The sequence below is a fragment of the Panthera pardus genome, unplaced genomic scaffold (genome assembly GCF_024362965.1).
Source record: "Panthera pardus isolate Hobbes unplaced genomic scaffold, ASM2436296v1 HiC_scaffold_7, whole genome shotgun sequence".
Taxonomy (NCBI): domain Eukaryota; kingdom Metazoa; phylum Chordata; class Mammalia; order Carnivora; family Felidae; genus Panthera; species Panthera pardus.
Window position 1 is genome coordinate 28,846,498 of NW_026527002.1, and position 18,482 is coordinate 28,864,979.

Below are 18,482 nucleotides of genomic sequence, written 5' to 3' on the forward strand. Positions count from 1 at the left end.
AATACCGTGAATTTTTTTCTCTCACACATTTAACGCCAGGTAAGAAGAACTATTCTAAAACTTTTCAGAGTAATAGTAATCCATTTTTGTGGCAAACTTTCGGAGAGCAAGGATCGCAGCCGTTTCGCCAACTTTGTGAAATGTCTTATGCAAGTTGGTGTTCAGCACATAGTACTTAAGAATGATGCGTTTGCGGTTTGGCTTTTTCCAAACATTTTCAGCTGGGTATCAGAAAATATTGTTTCAATCTCCGAGCTCGATATTGGTAATAAGTTCTCTCCCCGTGGCCGCTCGTGATGGGGGCGGGGGCAGGGGTGGGGGAAGGGAGTGAACTCAGAACAAATCTCAAATCACCTTTCTAACAGTTTTGCAACAGAAAATATTGTCGGCTGCAAACACTTGGAGACAGCGAGTCTTAGCTAAGAACTCTCCAACGGCCGGAGCGCGTCCCCCCGAGCCTAGCTTGCGGAGCCTGGCTTGCCGCCCCTGGGGACATCTGCGCCTCCCGGGAGGACTTCGGGCTGCTCCGGGTCTGGGGAGCCGGCCCTGGGGGTTGGGAAGGTCGACGCAGCTGGAGTGAGGTCCTCCAGCCGAGGGCGGGGCGGGGAGAAAGGAGGCCTCGGCCGGCTCCCGGGGCGCTCCACCCGGGCTGGGGTGGGCGGCGAGCCGCGGCGGACCTGCCCTCTCCCCGTCGCCCCGCGCGCCCGCGGCTCCGCCCCGAGCGCGGTCTCCCCTCCGCCAGCCGTCGTCCCACTCCGCCGCTGGCTCCCGCTCCACCTCCCTGCAGTAGGCGTGGGGGCAGGAATTCCGCCGGAGAACGCGGCCGGGGCTCAGTGCCCTGGAGGGCGGGGCAGGGCCGGGCGGCCGGGGGCCGCGCCCTCCCCCGGGCCGCCGCCTTGCTCTTCCCCCTCCGGGGCTCCAGCTCTCCTCCACCCTCCCCCCCCCCCCCCCCCGATCCTCCCGCGCAGCTCCCAGCTCCTCCGGTTCCCCGCCTCCCCTGCACTCCTGCTCCCTGCCCCCTACCCACGCTCCGGCTCCCGTGCTTCTTTCCCCAGGCTCCTCCCCTGCGCTCCTCCCTACTCCCCTCTAATGTTTCCCTCCTCTCCTGCCCTGGTGCCCCTTCTTGCTCTCTCTTCGCCCTTACTCCCCCTTCCTCCCCGATTCTGTTCCCTTCCTTTCCTCCTTACCACCTCCTCCAGATCCCCTCGTCTCCACCACCCCTCTCTCCAGCTCGCCTCTCGTCTTCCCACTCAGTTCCTCCCGCGCGCCCCTTCTCCCTTCTCCCACCACCTCTCCCGCTTGGCTCCCTCTTTCCTCCAGTGTTCCTCCTCTGGACCCCTCCTCCTTCCTCTCCCTTGCCCCTCTCTCCAGCTCTCCTCCCCTCTTTCCTCCCCGGCTCCTCTTCCCGGTCTGCGGAGCTCCCACGCGGTTGCTATGGAGGCGCCAGAGGCTGCCTGCGGCCGGGCGGGAGCTGCCCTGGGGCCCTGGGGACGGAGCTGTGACTCTGCCCTGGGCTCTGGCGCCTCGCCCCCTCGGGGCCCCGGAACAAAGAGCGCCCTCCCCCATCTCGGGAGTGCACTGAGACCTCCAGGCGCCCCAGGCCCGGAGGCTTAAGACCACCGCGGATCTTCTCTCCCCCAACCTCTGTTGACTGGACCCCTGGGGTCGGAGTGACAGCTGTGCGCTACCGAGCTACCTTCCTGGTCTCCCGAAGATCACTCCCGCTCTCCCCATCCCCACCCCCGTGCTGGAGGTGTCAGTGAGGCTGGGGGACGGCCAGATGGCCCCATTTAACAGGACTGTCCCCTTTTGTTGGGGGCCGAAGCAGCGTCCAGGCCAATTTACATAGGAAAATGGGGTTTGTGTCCCCAATTCAGTGCAGTGCCCCGACAGCTGGTGGCTCTGTCATCATGTCAGGACCCCACAGCTTGATGTTTAAAGTGGCTTTATGTGTGCAGATGTGTGAGTGTGAATAGTAATTGATTGGGAACCGGTAGCTATTGGTCTGCCTTGGAGAAACTCAGCGTTCATAGAGAAATTTTATCAGCCTGGTCACCGCATAAGATCATGGAATGGAAAAGTCTTCCGAAGACTTCTGATGCTCTCTTATAGAACTAAGGCTTATTTTATCCAGAAATCTAAGAAGCCAAACAATTGGGATCTGAGGAGGATTTTTAAATCGTTATCATTTACGCTTTCCTGCTTGTAAAAGTTGTAAGGCTGAACATGAAAGGCATAAGAAAAACTGCCAGGACTTAAAAAAAATTGATGAAAAGATCTCATCTAATTCATTTGATTAAACTACTTTAACTCTGCTAGCTTGTGTCCAGGGCCATAGCCTGCAACAGGCTGAACATTACCATTAGTTTGTAATCAGTAGTTTAAACCTGTGCACTTAAGTGATAGAATGTTAGGGACTTTAATTCTTATTTTACTAGGGAGGAATTTGAATCTCAGAGAGGTTAAGTGATTTGACCAAAGTCATACAATTCTGGAATATGATCTGTTGTTAGAATCCAGAAAAGATAATGGAAAGGGAAGATTTAAGACAGGAGATTAGAAGCCCCTGAAAATACCTTAATCAGGAAGCTCTCAAACCTTTCCACCAGTCCGCTGGAGCCACCAACAGGTAACTCCCCAGAAGACAAGGGATTGAAAAATTTTTCCCCTCTGCCTTTATACATTCAGCTTTAGCTCAAGACTGTACCAGAGCCAATTCTAGCCACTAGAATCTTCCAGAACTCTGAACTGGAACTGTTGACTTTGTTTCTGTCAGTGTAACCATTTTGTGATAAGATGAAAATTGCATGGTTAAAATGGAATGAAATGGGAAATCAAAGCTGGCCTGGAACCCTCTGCTTATGTTTTCAGGTGAGTGGACAAGATGACTACAATGGAACCTGCATTCACCTTGCTAGAAGGTAGGGTGGCTAATTTGGAAAGGCTTTGATCTCCACAGAACAACAACACTAGCTACATTTATAACAATTGGAAAGAATCCTTGAACCCTCTCCTTACTTCAGGGACTGTGTTGGAAGAATTCTATTGGCTAAACTTACAAATAGACTCCTATTGCCTACCTCCGCCTTTAAACCCTAAGTGAATTTGTGATAAATTTGGAGAGTGCCTCTGGGGAAGATTTTAGTAGAGTCACAGTGAACCACAGGGTGCCACCTTAAAAGAGAAGATGAAAACTGTAGTTCTTCCTAATACTATCCTCACCTCTGGAGGTTTCTGATTACCAAGAAGATAGACATCTAGTTACAGGAGCCACATTTCTGAACATTGTCCAAAGCGGCGACTTTGGGTCTGAATTTCAATCCCAGCGCTGCCAACTGATTCTTACTCTGAGCTTTAGTTTCCTCATCTGGGGACAAGACAGTTCCTGGCTATTTTTGTGAGGATTAAATAAGCCATTGCTTGCGAATGCTTAGAATAGCCCCTGGCACATGGGAGAGAATGGGTAGCTTCATAATTATTATTTTAAATTTTTTTTTTTCAACATTTTTTATTTATTTTTGGGACAGAGAGAGACAGAGCATGAACGGGGGAGGGGCAGAGAGAGAGGGAGACACAGAATCGGAAACAGGCTCCAGGCTCCGAGCCATCAGCCCAGAGCCTGACGCGGGGCTCGAACTCACAGACCGCGAGATCGTGACCTGGCTGAAGTCGGACGCTTAACCGACTGCGCCACCCAGGCGCCCCCATAATTATTATTTTAAATAACAATTTACTCTCAGTTCCAATTCTAAACGTATTTTAAACATATTTTAAAGCATGGGTAATTTGATTATCCAGGTCCCAGTGCAAAAAAAGGAAAAAAAGAAAAAAGCTCATACACTGCGTTTCAAACATGAGAAAGAGCAAGAGTGTAGAACTGGATTGAAACCAGAAATGGGGGTTCATTTCTGCTCTGCTTCTTATACCAGAACAAGTTAGCCAGTTTTTCCTGCCTTTCATTTGCTGGGCTCACATAGTAAGTACTAGGATGAGAGTGCCTAGTATGTGATAAGGATTTTAGGTAATAAACATAAGAACCTCTTAATTCTTAAAAAACAAAACAAAAAAAAAACAACAACAAAAAACCTGTCAATTCTTGAAAAGAGAATGTTTTAAGAATCACTAATAATGTGTTATATTTAAAAAATATACAAGGAAATTATTTGAATTTGACTCCCCTCTCACCACTACAGTCTCTTAGCCTTTTTTACTGCTTTATTTTGACTGCTTTTTAGCATTTGCATTGGTTAAGTATTGAGGTATAATAAACATCCTTAAAACTCAACACCAAAATGACATTCATTTATTATTCTAGCTCGTGCATCTGTGTGTCAGCAGGAGGTCAGCTGACCTAGGTTGAGCACATTGGGTGGTCCTGCTGAAGTTGGTTCAGCTTATACATGCATCTAAGGGTCTCCAGGGGCTCTGCTTTTGACTGAATTTGGTGGGGGAAGCTTAATCTGAGTGGCTCTGCTCCACACCCTTTACCTTTCTCCTGTGACCAGCAGACTAGCTTGGGCATATTCTTATGGCAATGACAGAGGAGTAAGAAGGGCATTGGAATCATGAAAGCCTCTTAAGGTCTATGTTTTTCTGGAGTCAGGAGCTGGCCTATTGTTGCTTCTACCTTATTCTATTGGCCAAAACAGGTCACATGGTCAGGCCCAAAGTCAAGGAGAAGGGAAGAAGTCCAGTTCACCACAGAGTACATGACAAAGGAAATGAACAGAGGGAGGATAAAAAAAATTGGGGGCCATTGATGCAGTCAAACACGGCACTTGTCAACATCTGGCATATTGTATATTTTACTATATAGACTTTTGTTACTCTTCCTGCTAGAATGTAAGCTCCATATGGGCAGGGATTTTTGTCTGCTTTGTTTATTGCTACATTCTCAAGATCCAGAACAGTGGCACATTATAGATGTTGAATAAATATTGGCTGAATCAATTCGGAGGATTACATTAATTATTTTGGCTTATGTATAAAACCCAAATTCTCTAGAGAGAATGTAATTTAGTAACTTTATCTTCATTGAAACAATTTTTTGTAATGTTCACTTATGTTTGAGAGAGAAAGAGTATGCGCAGGGGAGGGGCAGAGAGGGGGAGACACACAATCTGAAACAGGCTCCAAGCCCTGAGCTGTCAGCACAGAGGCCCACGTGGGGCTGGAACACATGGATCTGGAGATCATGACCTGAGCCGAAGTCGGTTGCTTAACCGACTGAACCACCCAGGCGCCCCCGTTACTTTATCTTCTGATTTAAGGATCATTGTTCACGTTTGCTGGCTAATGAAACTGCCGGCTGCTTAGAATAAACATTATTTCTTAAACTTTAAAAAAATTTCTAAATTTGGGGGCACCTGAAGTAGTTCAGTCGGTTGAGCATCCAACTCTTGATTTCAGTTCGGGTCATGATCTCACTGTTGTGGGATTGAGCCCTGTGTTGGGCTCCATGTGAGCATGGAACCTGTTTGGGATTCTCTTTCTCCCTCTGCCCCTCTCCCTCACTCGCATTCTCTCTCTCTCTCTCTCTCAACTTAAACAAAAAAATTTCTAAATTTCAAAATAGTGTGAAATTTCTCGAGGACATATAAACAGGTACTATATAAAGGTAGATTATTGGGCAGAAGATTAGCAGTAGGGAGAGGAAGAACTTTACATATATTTTGGCAGAGAATATGTTGCTTCTTCCTATGTGGGAATAATGCTAATATAAATCTCCAACTTCCAGAGTCTGAATCTGAGAAACTCTCAAGACTGTTGTATTTAAACTGTTCCAAGAGGCATGGGATACAAGACAGTATCTACACAGATTACTTTTGATGGGCTTTTGGGTTCACGGAAGTTCAATCATTTTTCTCTCTACCCTACTTTACCTAATCCAGAAGATGTTGAGCAAAATAAATTTTTAAAAAATTTATTTTTAAGTTAGTTAACATACAGTGTAGTCTTGGCTTGAGGAGTAGAACCCAGTGATTCATCTGTTACATATGATACCCAGTGCTCATCCCAAAAAGTGCCCTCCTCAATGCCCACCACCCATTTAATCCACCTCCCCCCACTGCCCTCCAGCAACCCTCAGTTTGCTCTCTGTATTTAAGAGTCTCTTAGGGTTTGCCTCCCTCTCTGTTTTTATTTTATTCTTGCAGAGGAATCTTCTTAAGGTCACGCTTTAATTTTTTTTTTTTTAACGTTTATTTATTTTTGAGACAGAGAGAGACAGAGCATGAACGGGGGAGGGGCAGAGAGAGGGAGACATAGAATCGGAAGCAGGCTCCAGGCTCTGAGCCATTGGCCCAGAGCCCGACGCGGGGCTCGAACTCACGGAGTGTGAGATCGTGACCTGAGCTGAAGTCGGACGCTTAACCGACTGAGCCACCCAGGCGCCCCAAGGTCACGCTTTAAAAAGGAATTCCTGTGCAATTATTTTTTTATTCCCTTGAAATTTGAATTTGTGCTGTCAGTTTTTGACTGTGACAGATGATGAGGTAGGAGATAAAGTAGGCGTTAATGCTTAGTTACATAAAGAGGAGCTTTATGTATGTCCATTCCTAGCAGTAGGCGAATTTGGGACTCCCACAAGAAATCCAGGTCTTGAACACTGGAGTGAGTATCTGAAGTTTCATCATGCCAAGTGACTAACTTCTCAGATGGGCAGCTTGTAGACCTGAAAGCTTGATTATGAGTGGATGTATTATTTTGGATAAGAGGCAGAGTTAGGCCCAGAGGCATCCTGAATTGTAGTCATTTCTCTCTCTTTCTCTTTCTCTCTCTCTCTGCATGTCACTCAATAGAGTCCCCGCACCAGACAGTTGCAGTTTATAAATTTAAAATGCTGTAAACATTTCTCAGAAAGGTTTCATGTATAAATTTATATGAATATGTTTGCTTTATTATTAGTGAGACCCTACAAGCATTCAATTCATTTAGTTTAGTTTAGGTGTTTTGGGTTGGGACCTTAGATATTTAGAGGTTCATTCATTCAGCAAACATCCATCAAGGGTCTACGGGTGCACCAAATGCAATTAGACAAAGCCCTTGGCCCCAGGGAGCTCACAGTCTTGGGTAAGATAAGAGTGTCCATGGGCAATGTCAACACAGTGGAAGAAAGCCTATGATTGGGGAGAAGGTGAGGTGGGAAGTCAGAGGAGAGGTGCCAGGGACTCCAGGGGAGACAAAGAAAGCAAACCAACCTTGGCAATTGTGTAATGCTTCTGATCTGCAGACTCTCTTTTGCCTGTATTGTCTCTTCTCATTCTCCAATTTCCCTACCTGCAGGCTAAGGCAGGGTGCTATTCTAAGGATGCTGAGGAGAGGTGATGGCTTAAGGATGTGCAATCTCAAGGTCTTATGCTTTGTAAGGGGTAGATCCTGCATCCACACTTGGTTTTCCAGGTGCTCTCTAGGAGGCTGTTTCCTTCTTGGTCTTACCCCCTCTTCCTCTCTTGGCCAGGCTTGGGTGGTCTCTAGCTGTGTGGCCTGGTCCTGGTCTTCCCAGGCCTTCCATCCCTCAAATGTAAAAGGAGGATATTGTCCAGGATGATTTTAATACCTTATGCCTCTAATGGTCTGTGATTCCAAGAACCTTTGCCTTTCTGGTAAATCTGAGAAACCTTGATGTGAAAGTAGTGTTAGTTTTTTATTCACGTGTTACAGAACCCTTGTGATAGGTTGATCTTCATAAAAAAAAAAAAATCTGTTTCAAGATGAAGATATTGAGGAACTAGGATCCTGCCACTTCTCTGTGGTCCCGCAGTACCCTGGCAGGGTTCTCATTCACGCTTCTGGCTCCTGAGTTTCTGATCTCTTATTCCTCTGTGTGAAATGTTTTTCCTAGGACCTCTTCATTTTTATTTTACTTCCATTTGTAATGAGTGATGCTTAAAACTATGTTCTATAATTAAATGCCCCCCTAAACTACTTCTTGCTCTAGAGGTTTTAAGGTGTGTGTGTGTGTGTGTGTGCCTGTGTGCACGAATGTATTCTGTAATTTGCCTGTTGTTGGAAAGAGGTGGCAGACTGAAAGCTGGAGGGCCAAATGTTTACCTGCAGACATATTTTTAAATTTATTTTGAAAAAAAAATTTATTTTGAATGAGTAGCACTTGAAAATGGTACAAATTCCAAAAAAGATCTTCACAGGACTTTTAAAAAGTTTGAGCCGATATTTAATGATTGGAAGATTTCATATCTAAAAATCTGGGTTTATGACTAAAAAAAAAAAGTTTATGTATTTAGTTTGAGAGTGAGCGAGCATGCGTGCACGAGCGGGGGTGGGGGGGAGAGAGAGAGAGAGAGAGAGAGAGAGAAAATCTTAAGTAGGCTTCACACTTAGCCCTAATGCAGGGCTTGATCCCATAACCCTGTATCATGACCTGAGCAGAAATCAAAAGTCAGATGTTTAACCAACTGAGCCACCCAGGTGGCCCTCGGCTTTATGACTTTTCATGAAAATCAGATCTGGTAACATTAGCCCAGATTTCCTATAATGCCACCAGTCAGCCTTACCTTCTTTTGGCAGACTGTGGGCTCACCACCCCTCTCCCTGACCCCCATTTCCAAGTCTTCACCACTGACAGCCTCCAGCAGTCATTTAATCACCGGGTGGTCCCTCTAGACATTTGTGTTTGCACCTACTTGCCTCAAGTATTTGTACTTTTTTTTTTTTTTTTTAAGTAGGTTCTACGCCCATTGTGGGACTCAAGCTCACAATCCCTAGACCAAGAGTCACATGCTGTACCGACTGAGCCAGCCAGGCACCCCAAGTATTTGTAGTTTAGATGCCCCACCAACACGGGCGGGAGGCTGGTGGATCTGGGGCAGAACTGCCCCTAGACAGCTGGTGCAGGAAGGTGACTTCCTCTGACAGTGTTAGGATGTGGATGGGCAGAGTCATACAGGAGATACCTCAGGCCTGAGACGAAAATGCCAATCAGGAGAGAGGTTTAGGATTGGCTGGGATGTTTGTCTTCTGGACAGCAAACAAACAGTAACAGCAACAAATAAAGCAGGGAGACCGAAGGAGAAAGAAAAGAAGAGAATAGGACTTATTAAAGGACAAAATATGCCAGTGAGGGTAAACTGAAGAAATACACAAAATGACAACCATGAGCAAATTATTACTCTCCTTAATTCTCACCCACAAAATGGGGATATGTTTCTTAGAGAACAGTCATGAGTGTAAGAGGCAATATAATTAAAGACTGTACCATAATGCCTGGTTTTTGATAGATTATAGAGGATGGTGCCATAACTCCTAAATGGAGGTGTGGCCGCTTCACTTCATGCCCTAGGAAGCAAAAAAAACAAAAAACAAAAAACAAAAAACAAAAAAACAAACAAAAAAAACCCACAACTTTTTTCTGGATAAAGGTCTACTTTTTAATTTATTTTAATTCATTAATTATTTTTTTGAAAGAGAGAGAGCAAGCTGGGGAGAGGGGCAGAGGGAGACAGAGAATCTTAAGCAGGCTCCACACCTAGCCCAGAGCCTGACTTGGAACTTGATCTCACAATCATGAAAGAGGCACTTAACCCACTGAGCCATCTAGGTACCCCAATATTTTACTTTTGTTTTTTTTTTAATGTTCATTTGTTTTTCAGAGAGGAAAGAGAGTGAGAGAGACAGAGTGCGAGCAGGAGAGGGGCAGAGAGAGAGACACACAGAATCCAAAGCAGTCTCCAGGCTCTGAGCTCTGAGCTGTCAGCACAGAGCCTGACATGGGGCTAGAACCCATGAACCGCAGGATCATGACCTGCACCCAAGTCTGTCTCTTAATCGACTGAGCCACCCAGATGCCCCTCAAAATTCTACCTTTTAATAAAACATCTGTACTCTTTGGGCATTGAAAACGGGTTTTTGAATATGACAGTGTTTTTCTTCCCAGTTACATGTGGGCCACCTGGTCCCTCAGTGATTATATATATGGCCTATAGAAGAGGCACCTGCACAGTTAGGGTGATAGCTTGAATTTCCAGAGTAAGTGATTTTACCATTCTCATAATTATAATAAGGGCTCTGGCTAAGCCCCAACTGGGTTCAGAGTTAGGCTGTGTGTACACCTAGCGGGAAGGTGAACATCTATTTCAATGGGTTTATTTGATGTCATTAGGCTGTTAACATCTGTTCTCATTCTCTTTCAGCTAAGCATATGATAAAATTGTGCTTTCCTGTTGCCTTGAGTTCAGGCATGCCCATGGGACTTTCTTTAGCTGAAGAAATGCATTTAGAGGTGATTTGTGTCACATCAAACAGCTGCCTGACCACAGAAACCATAGAGGCATGTCAAGATGCTCCATCAGCTTGGTTTCCTAGGTGACTCAGATGAGCAGAGACCCCGTGACAACCTGCACTGAACACACAGGAGGCACGAGGAACAAACTTGCTATGCTACGTCACTGTTGGTTTTGTTTGTTACTGCTGCATGACCTGGTCTCTCCCGATTGGCAGGTATGATATTTTAGAGTTTCGTTTTGCTTTGTTATTTTTAACTGAAGGAGAGAGTTTTTATTTGCTTCTCTTGCTTGTGTTGTGGAGAGAAGATGGGGGAGTGAAGGGACAAGGACAGTGGAAGGAGATGGCATGTATCTGTTCTCCATCTAGGCCCTTAGTTTAGCTGGCGGCTCCCAGTGGCAAAGGAAGTTGAGCTGGAAGCTGAAAAAACTCCTTTCATGGGTGATTTTCAGAGTCTTGCACTATGTTTTCAGACCTAAGTGACACAGTGGTGGCCTGAAATCAGGAGAGGGCTATGTTTCCACCTTTGCCCCAGGACTCAGTAGTGCTATGATGTCTCGGGGACTGGAGGTCTGGGGAAGATCTTGACACGGCTTCTCTTTTTCAGACATCAGTATTTCTACACAGGGGAGCAGCGGAGGCAGGTATGGTGTCCTGAAGTGACAGCAGGAATAATAAAACATGAGTAGATTGGGGACTGGACGTGCCTGAAGTATCACCTGGAGATACCCAGAAATAACTGGGGGAGGCTTGGGAGGCATCTTAAGGTCCTCATGTTACGCTGTCGATGCTAAGAGCTGTTGTCATTTGGAATTAATATTAATGGGCCCTCCTATGTATATCCAGGCTCAGGAGGTGCCGAGACAGTGAGTCGGAGAATTAGTTGGCTGCTTTGGTTCAGCTGGGCCTGAGGCAGGGCTGCAAACTGGTGACAATATGCACCCATTGATCTTTCTGATTGACTGTCACCTTGACGCTGTGATTTTTCCATGTATGCTATCTGGCGGTATGGGTCCCTGTGTATTTTGTCTAGCAGTCAAACTGAATATATGACATATCCATTTCTTGAGGAAGAAAGCCACAGTGTTTAATATTATTTTATAAACCACCATAATTTCTGGACTTTATTGTAGGACCAGGTTTCCTTTTCCTTTTTGTTTTTGTTTTTGTTTTTGTTTTTTTTTTGATGGATGCTTAACCGACTAAGCTACCCAGGCACCTCTCCTTTTTCTTTGTTTTATGTCAACATGGAAAACAGAATTTATTCTCTTTATAATCAATGGCAAATTAGTTTGGGGAGAGAATTTGAGAGGCGGTTTGTCAAACTACATTGACCTTGTCTCTGAAATGACTTTAAAATGCCATCATATACTCCCATACAGACAAAGTGGTATAGAAGCACAGGTATCTTTGTGAGTCTACATGATGCAAAAAAAGTAGAGAGGGAGACTATTTTGTTGTAATTAAACTTAAATTGGGTTGGGAGAGTTCCACTTTAACACCCTTCGCACACCCACCAATTCATTCACACTACTGTGGGGACTTTACCAACATCTTACATTCATCTTAGGTATTCTGACCCCAGAAGCTGACCTGAGAGGATTGATTCCTCATCTCTCTTCTCTATTTTATTATCTTTCTTTCTGTCTTTAGGCAGCAGTGTGGGCTTTCCTGGTGACACCTGCAGTTATGACCCTGGCTTGAGAATCCATTAATTCTTCTCCATCTGCTTGGATCAATACCTTAGGCAACTCTGGGCACTATGGTTCTGTGAAGGGCAGAGCCACGTTCCTGTTGAAATGTCGTGTAAAAACCTGGGACAATGTCAACATGGAAAATAGTGCTTATTCTCTGTATAGTTAATGGAAAATTGTTATATTTGTTAATAATGTCACATCTCTTTAACATTAATATTAACATAAGACCTTTCCAATAAATTAACACAATTTCTCACCCCAAAGTGGAGAAGTCCTGAATCTTGCTCAAGGTCACCAATTAGCAGCAGAGATGGAACTCAAACTCAGGACTTCATGCTCCTTGACTATGCCCAAGCACCCTTCCCTTGGGGAGCATTGTAAAGTAATTAAAGGATGACATTTTCTACAATACTTTTAAGCTTCAACACTGTTATTTTGCTTCTATAGAAAGGATTACAGAAAAAATGTTTCTGTGTTGATGTAAAGTATGATGGCATGTTGCTAATGCCATGAATGTTGCATTTTCCTTAGAATAAAAAATATACAAAGAAAAGTAAATAGTTTCCTGGATATCATTTCATCCAAACCCTTCCTTCTTATCTCTAAAGAGAATAATCATAATAGATTACTAGCAAAACCATTACTGAGTGACTATTCTGGGGCCAAGCACAGTGTGTAGCCTGATGTCTAGCTGCTGACATTTAATGCTCACAGTGACCTGTGATGTCAGTACTAGGTTAGACCCGTTTTACTGATGAGGAACTGAGGCTTACAGAGCTTATGTAATTTGTCTAAGTTTTACAGCAGGCAAGCATCTTAGTAGTACTCACAATCACACCATTTATTTTACCCTTGTACCTGAGGAAGTCTCATATCTGGGAAAAAAAATAATTTCCACAAATGAAAAAAAATAATTAAACCAACTCAGAAAGGAGTTGAAGTAACAGATTTAAGCTTTGCTTTTTGGAAGCTGGCTTCAATGGAGACATGTTAATCTTGTCAATTTCCCTAGAAAATTAATTTGCTTTGCAGCAAAGTCTTGGGATGGTGTATATTAAACATTACAAATAAGCTAGACCCAGTCTGCCTTTAGCCAGGCACAAATTGCACACTTTAGAGGGGAAAAAAAAAGCAATAAATTAAGACAAAGCAATGTGAAACATTTTTCATTTAAAGAAAAGCTAGCCGCTTAATATATTTTCTAGCTACAGGGTCTTGACCCTTCGAGGATGTTGAAAGGGAAGGAATAACAGGATTGATTATGGAAGGGGAAAAACATCAACTTTAGAAAGGTTTTGGCAGATTAGATGACATTATGATGCCTGTCATGACTTCCTCCTGCCAAAATGAGATTCATTAAAGAAAACTCTTCGCTAAATTAAAACTCTCCTCACCAATCTCCTCCCCTCCAGATGTTAACAACCCACTGCAGCCTGTTGGACAGCATGGCTGTGGGTGATCAGTGGAGATGCTTCATAACATTCTTTTTTTTTTTTTTTTAATTTTTAAAAATTTACATCCAAATTAGTATATAGTGCAAAAATGATTTCAGGAGTAGATTTCTTAGTGCCCCTTACCCATTTAGCCCATCCCCCCCTCCCATAACCCCTCCAGCAGCCCTCCGTTTGTTCTCCATATTTATGAGTCTCTTATGCCTTGTCCCCCTACCTGTTTTTATTACTTTTGTTTCCCTTCCCTTATGTTCATCTGTTTTGTCTCTTAAAGTCCTCATATGAGTGAAGTCATATGATTTTTGTCTCTCTCTGACTGACTCGTTTCACTTAGCATAATACCCTCCAGTTCCATCCACGTAGTTGCAAATGGCAAGATGTCATTCTTTTTGATTGCCAAGTAATACTCCATTGTATATATATACCACATCTTCTTTATCCAGTCATCCATCGATGGACTTTTGGGCTCATTCCATACTTTGGCTATTGTTGATAGTGCTGCTATAAACATGGAGGTGCATGTGTCCCTTCGAAACAGCACACCTGTATCCCTTGGATAAATACGAGTAGTGCAATTGCTGGGTTGTAGGGTAGTTATATTTTTAGTTTTTTGAGGAACCTCCATACTGTTTTCCAGAGTGGCTGCACCAGCTTGCATTCCCACCAACAATGCAAAAGAGATCCTCTTTCTCCACATCATTGCCAACATCTGTTGTTGCCTGAGTTGTTAATGTTAGCCATTCTGACGGTTGTAAGGTGGTATCTCATTGTGGTTTTGATTTGTATTTCCCTGATGATGAGTGATGTTGAGCATTTTTTCATGTGTCAGTTGGCCATCTGGATGTCTTCTTCGGAGAAGTGTCTATTCATGTCTTTGCCCATTTCTTCATTGGATTATTTGTTTTTTGGGTGTTGAGGTGATAAATTCTTTATAGATTTTGGATACTAACCCTTTATTTGACATGTCATTTGCAAATATCTTCTCCCATTCTGTTGGTTGCCCTTTAGTTTTGCTGATTGTTTCCTTTACTGTGCAGAAACTTTTTTATCTTGATGAGGCCCCAGTAGTTCATTTTTGCTTTTGTTTCCCTTGCCTCCGGAGATGTGTTGAGTAAGAAGTTGCTGCAGGCAAGATCAAAGAGATTTTTGCCTGCTTTCTTCTCGAGGATTTTGATGGCTTCCTGTCTTACATTGAGGTCTTTCATCCATTTTGAGTTTATTTTTGTGTCTGGTGTAAGAAAGTGGTCCAGGTTCATTCTTCTGCATGTCACTGTCCAGTTTTCTCAGCACCACTTGCTGAAGAGACTGTCTTTATTCCATTGGATATTCTTTCCTGCTTTGTCAAAGATTAGTTGGCCATACGTTTGTGGGTCCATTTCTGGGTTCTCTATTCTGTTCCATTGATCTGAGCGTCTGTTCTTATGCCAGTATCATACTGTCTTGATGATTACAGCTTTGTAGTATAGCTTGAAGTCTGGGATTGTGATGCCTCCTGCTTTGGTTTTCTTTTCCAAGATTGCTTTGGCTATTCAGGGTCTTTTCTGGTTCCATACAAATTTTAGGATTATTTGTTCTAGCTCTGTGAAGAATGCTGGTGTTACTTTGATAGGGATTGCATTGGATATGTAGATTGCTTTGGGTAGTATCGACATTTTAACAATATTTGTTCTTTCTATCCAGGAGCATGGAATCTTTTTCCATTTTTTTTGTGTCTTCTTCAATTTCTTTCATAAGCTTTCTGTAGTTTTCAATGTATAGATTTTTCACCTCTTTGGTTAGATTTATTCCTAGGTATTTTATGGTTTTTGTGCAACTGTAAACGGGATCAATTCCTTCATTTCTCTTTCTGTTGCTTCATTGTTGGTGTATAGGAATGCAACTGATTTTTGTGCATTGATTTTATATCCTGCAAGTTTAATTCTAATAATTCTAATAAATTCTAAATTCTAATAATTAATTCTAGCAGTTTTTTTGGTGGAAGCTTTTGGGTTTTCCATATAGAGTATCATGTCATCTGCGAAGAGTGAAAGTTTGACCTCCTCCTGGCTGATTTGGATGCCTTTTATTTCTTTGTGTTGTCTGATTGTAGAGGCTAAGACGTCCAATACTATGTCGAATAACAGTGGCGAGAGTGGACATCCCTGTCTTGTTCCTGACCTTAGGGAGAAAGCTCTCAGTTTTTCTCCATTGAGGATGATATTAGCGTTGGGTCGTTCATATATGGCTTTTATGATCTTGAGGTATGCTTCTTCTATCCCTACTTTTTGAGGGTTTTTATCAAGAAAGGATGGTATATTTTGTCAAATTCTTTCTCTGCATCTATTGAGAGGATCATATGGTTCTTGTTCTTTCTTTTATTGATGTGATGAATCATGTTAATTGTTTTGCGGATATTGAACCAGCCCTGCATCCCAGGTATAAATCTCACTTGGTTGTGGTGAATAATTTTTTTTAATGTATTGTTGGATCCGGTGGGCTAATATCTTGTTGAAGATCTTTGCATCCATGTTCATCAGGGAAATCGGTCTATAGTTCTCCTTTTTAGTGGGGTCTCTGTCTGGTTTTGGAATCAAGATAATGTTGGCTTCATCAAAAGAGTTTGGAAGTTTTTCTTCCATTTCTATTTTTTGGAACAGTTTCAAGAGAATAGGTGTTAACTCTTCCTTAAATATTTGGTAGAATTCCCCTGGAAAGCCGTCTGGCCCTGGACTCTTGTTTTTTGGCAGAGTTTTGATTACCAATTCGATTTCCTTACTGGTTATGGGTCTGTTAAGATTTTCTATTTCTTCCTGTTTCAGCTTTGGTAGTGTATATGTTTCTAGGAATTTGTCCATTTTTCCAGATTACCCATTTTATTGGCATATAATTGCTCATAATATTCTGTTATTATTGTTTTTATTTCTGTTGTGTTGGTTGTGATCTCTCCTCTTTTATTCTTGATTTTATTTATTTGGGTCCTTTCCTTTTTCTTTTTGATCAAACTGGGTAGTGGTTTATCAATTTTGTTAATTCTTTCAAAGAACCAGCTTCTGGTTTCATTGATCTGTTCTACTGGGGGTTTTTTTGTTTGTTTGTTTTGATAGCATTAATTTCTGCTCTAATCTTTATTATTTCCTGTGTTCTGCTGTTTTGGGGTTTTATTTGCTGTTCTTTTTCCAGCTCCTTGAGGCGTAAGTTTAGGTTGTGTATCTGAGATCTTTCTTCCTTCTTTAGGAAGGCCTGGATTGCTATGTACTTTGCTCTTATGACCACCTTTGCTGTGTCCCAGAGGTTTGGGTTGTGGTGTTATCATTTTCATTGACTTCCATATACTTTTTAATTTCCTCTTTAACTGCTTGGTTAGCCCATTCATTCTTTAGTAGGATGTTCTTCAGTCTCCAAGTATTTGTTACCTTTCCAAATTTTTTCTTGTGGTTGATTTCGAGTTTCATAGTGTTGTGGTCTGAAAATATGCACGGTATGATCTTGATCTTTTTGTACTTACTTAGGGCTGATTTGTGTCCCAGTATATGGTCTATTCTGGAGAACATTCCATGTGCACTGGGGAAGAATGTATATTCTACTGCTTTAGGATGAAATATTCTGAATATATCTGTTAAGTCCATCTGGTCCAGTGTGCCATTCAAAACCATTGTTTCCTTGTTGATTTTTTTGATTAGATGATCTGTCCATTGCTGTGAGTGGGGTGTTGAAGTCCCCGACTATTATGGTATTATTATCAATGAGTTTCTTTATGTTTCTGATTAATTAATTTATATATTTGGGTTTTCCCACATTTGGTGCATAAATGTTTACAATTGTTAGGTCTTCTTGGTGGATAGACCCCTTGATTATGATATAATGCCCTTCTGCATCCCTTGATACAGTCTTTATTTTAAAGTTCAGATTGTCTGATATAAGTATGGCTACTCTGGCTTTCATTTGTTGACCACTAGCATGATAGATGGTTCTCCATCCCCTTATTTTCAATCATAAGGTGTCTTTAGGTCTAAAGTGGGTGTCTTGTAAACAGCATATAGATGGATCTTGTTTTCTTATCCATTCTGTTACTCTATGTCTTTTGATTGGAACATTGATTCCATTGATGTTTAGAGTAAGTACTGAAAGATATGAATTTATTGCCATTATGATGCTTGTAGAGTTGGAGTTTCTGGTGGTGTTCTCTGGTCCTTTCTAATCTTTGTTGCTTTTGCTATATATATATATATATATATATATATATATTTTTTTTTTTTTTTCCCCCCATCTTTTCTCCCCTCAGAGAGTCCCCCTTAAAATTTCTTGCACGGCTGGTTTAGTGGTCACAAACTCCTTTAATTTTTGTTTGGGAAATTTTTAATCTCTCCTTCTGTTTTGAATGACAGCCTTGCTGGATAACGAATTCTTGGCTGCATATTTTTCTGATTAAGCACATTGAATATATCCCACCACTCCTTTCTGGCCTGCCAAGTTTCTGTGGATAGGTCTGCTGCAAACCTGATCTGTCTTCCCTTGTAGGTTAGGGACATTTTTTTCCCTTGCTGCTTTCATGACTCTCTCCTTGCCTGAGTATTTTGTGAATTTGACTATGATATGCCTTGTTGATGGTCAGTTTTTGTTGAATCTAATTGGGGTCCTCTGTGCTTCCTGGATTTTGATGTCTGTGTCTTTCCCCAGGTTAGGAACGTTTTCTGCTATGATTGCTCACATAACCCTTTTACCCCTATTTCTCTCTCTTCCTCTTCTGGGACCCCTGTGATTCTGATGTTGTTCCTTTTTAATGAGTCACTGATTTCTCTAATTCTTAAATTGAGCTCTTTTGCCTTCATCTCTCTCTTTTTTTCTGCTTCATTATTCTCTATAAGTTTGTCCTCTGTATTGCTGATTCTCTGTTCTGCCTCATCCATCCTTGTCGCCGCTGCATCCATCTGTGATTGCAGCTCAGTTATAGCATTTTTAATTTCATTCTGGCTATTTTTTACTTCTTTTATCTCTGCAGAAAGGGATTCTAATCTATTTTCGACACCAGCTAGTATTCTTATTATCATGATTCTAAATTCTGCTTCAGACATCTTGCTTGTATCTGTGTTGGTTACATCCCTGGCTGTTGTTTCTT

The 18,482-nt window shown here is 42.6% G+C and overlaps 1 protein-coding gene across 1 annotated transcript in view; it reads left to right on the top strand.

Annotated features, from left to right (window-relative positions):
* The window catches only part of LOC128775278 (proline-rich protein 36-like), a 37,057-nt gene extending 24,618 nt beyond the window's left edge, over nt 1-12,439 (top strand). Inside the window, exons 4-8 of the mRNA XM_053896156.1 lie at nt 69-195; nt 420-2,921; nt 10,194-10,455; nt 10,847-10,924; nt 11,897-12,439. Of these exons, the coding sequence (XP_053752131.1) occupies nt 69-195; nt 420-1,502 (1,210 nt within the window). The 3' untranslated portion in view covers nt 1,503-2,921; nt 10,194-10,455; nt 10,847-10,924; nt 11,897-12,439. The remainder of the gene's footprint in view (nt 1-68; nt 196-419; nt 2,922-10,193; nt 10,456-10,846; nt 10,925-11,896) is intronic.
* The last annotated feature ends 6,043 nt before the right edge of the window (nt 12,440-18,482 follow it).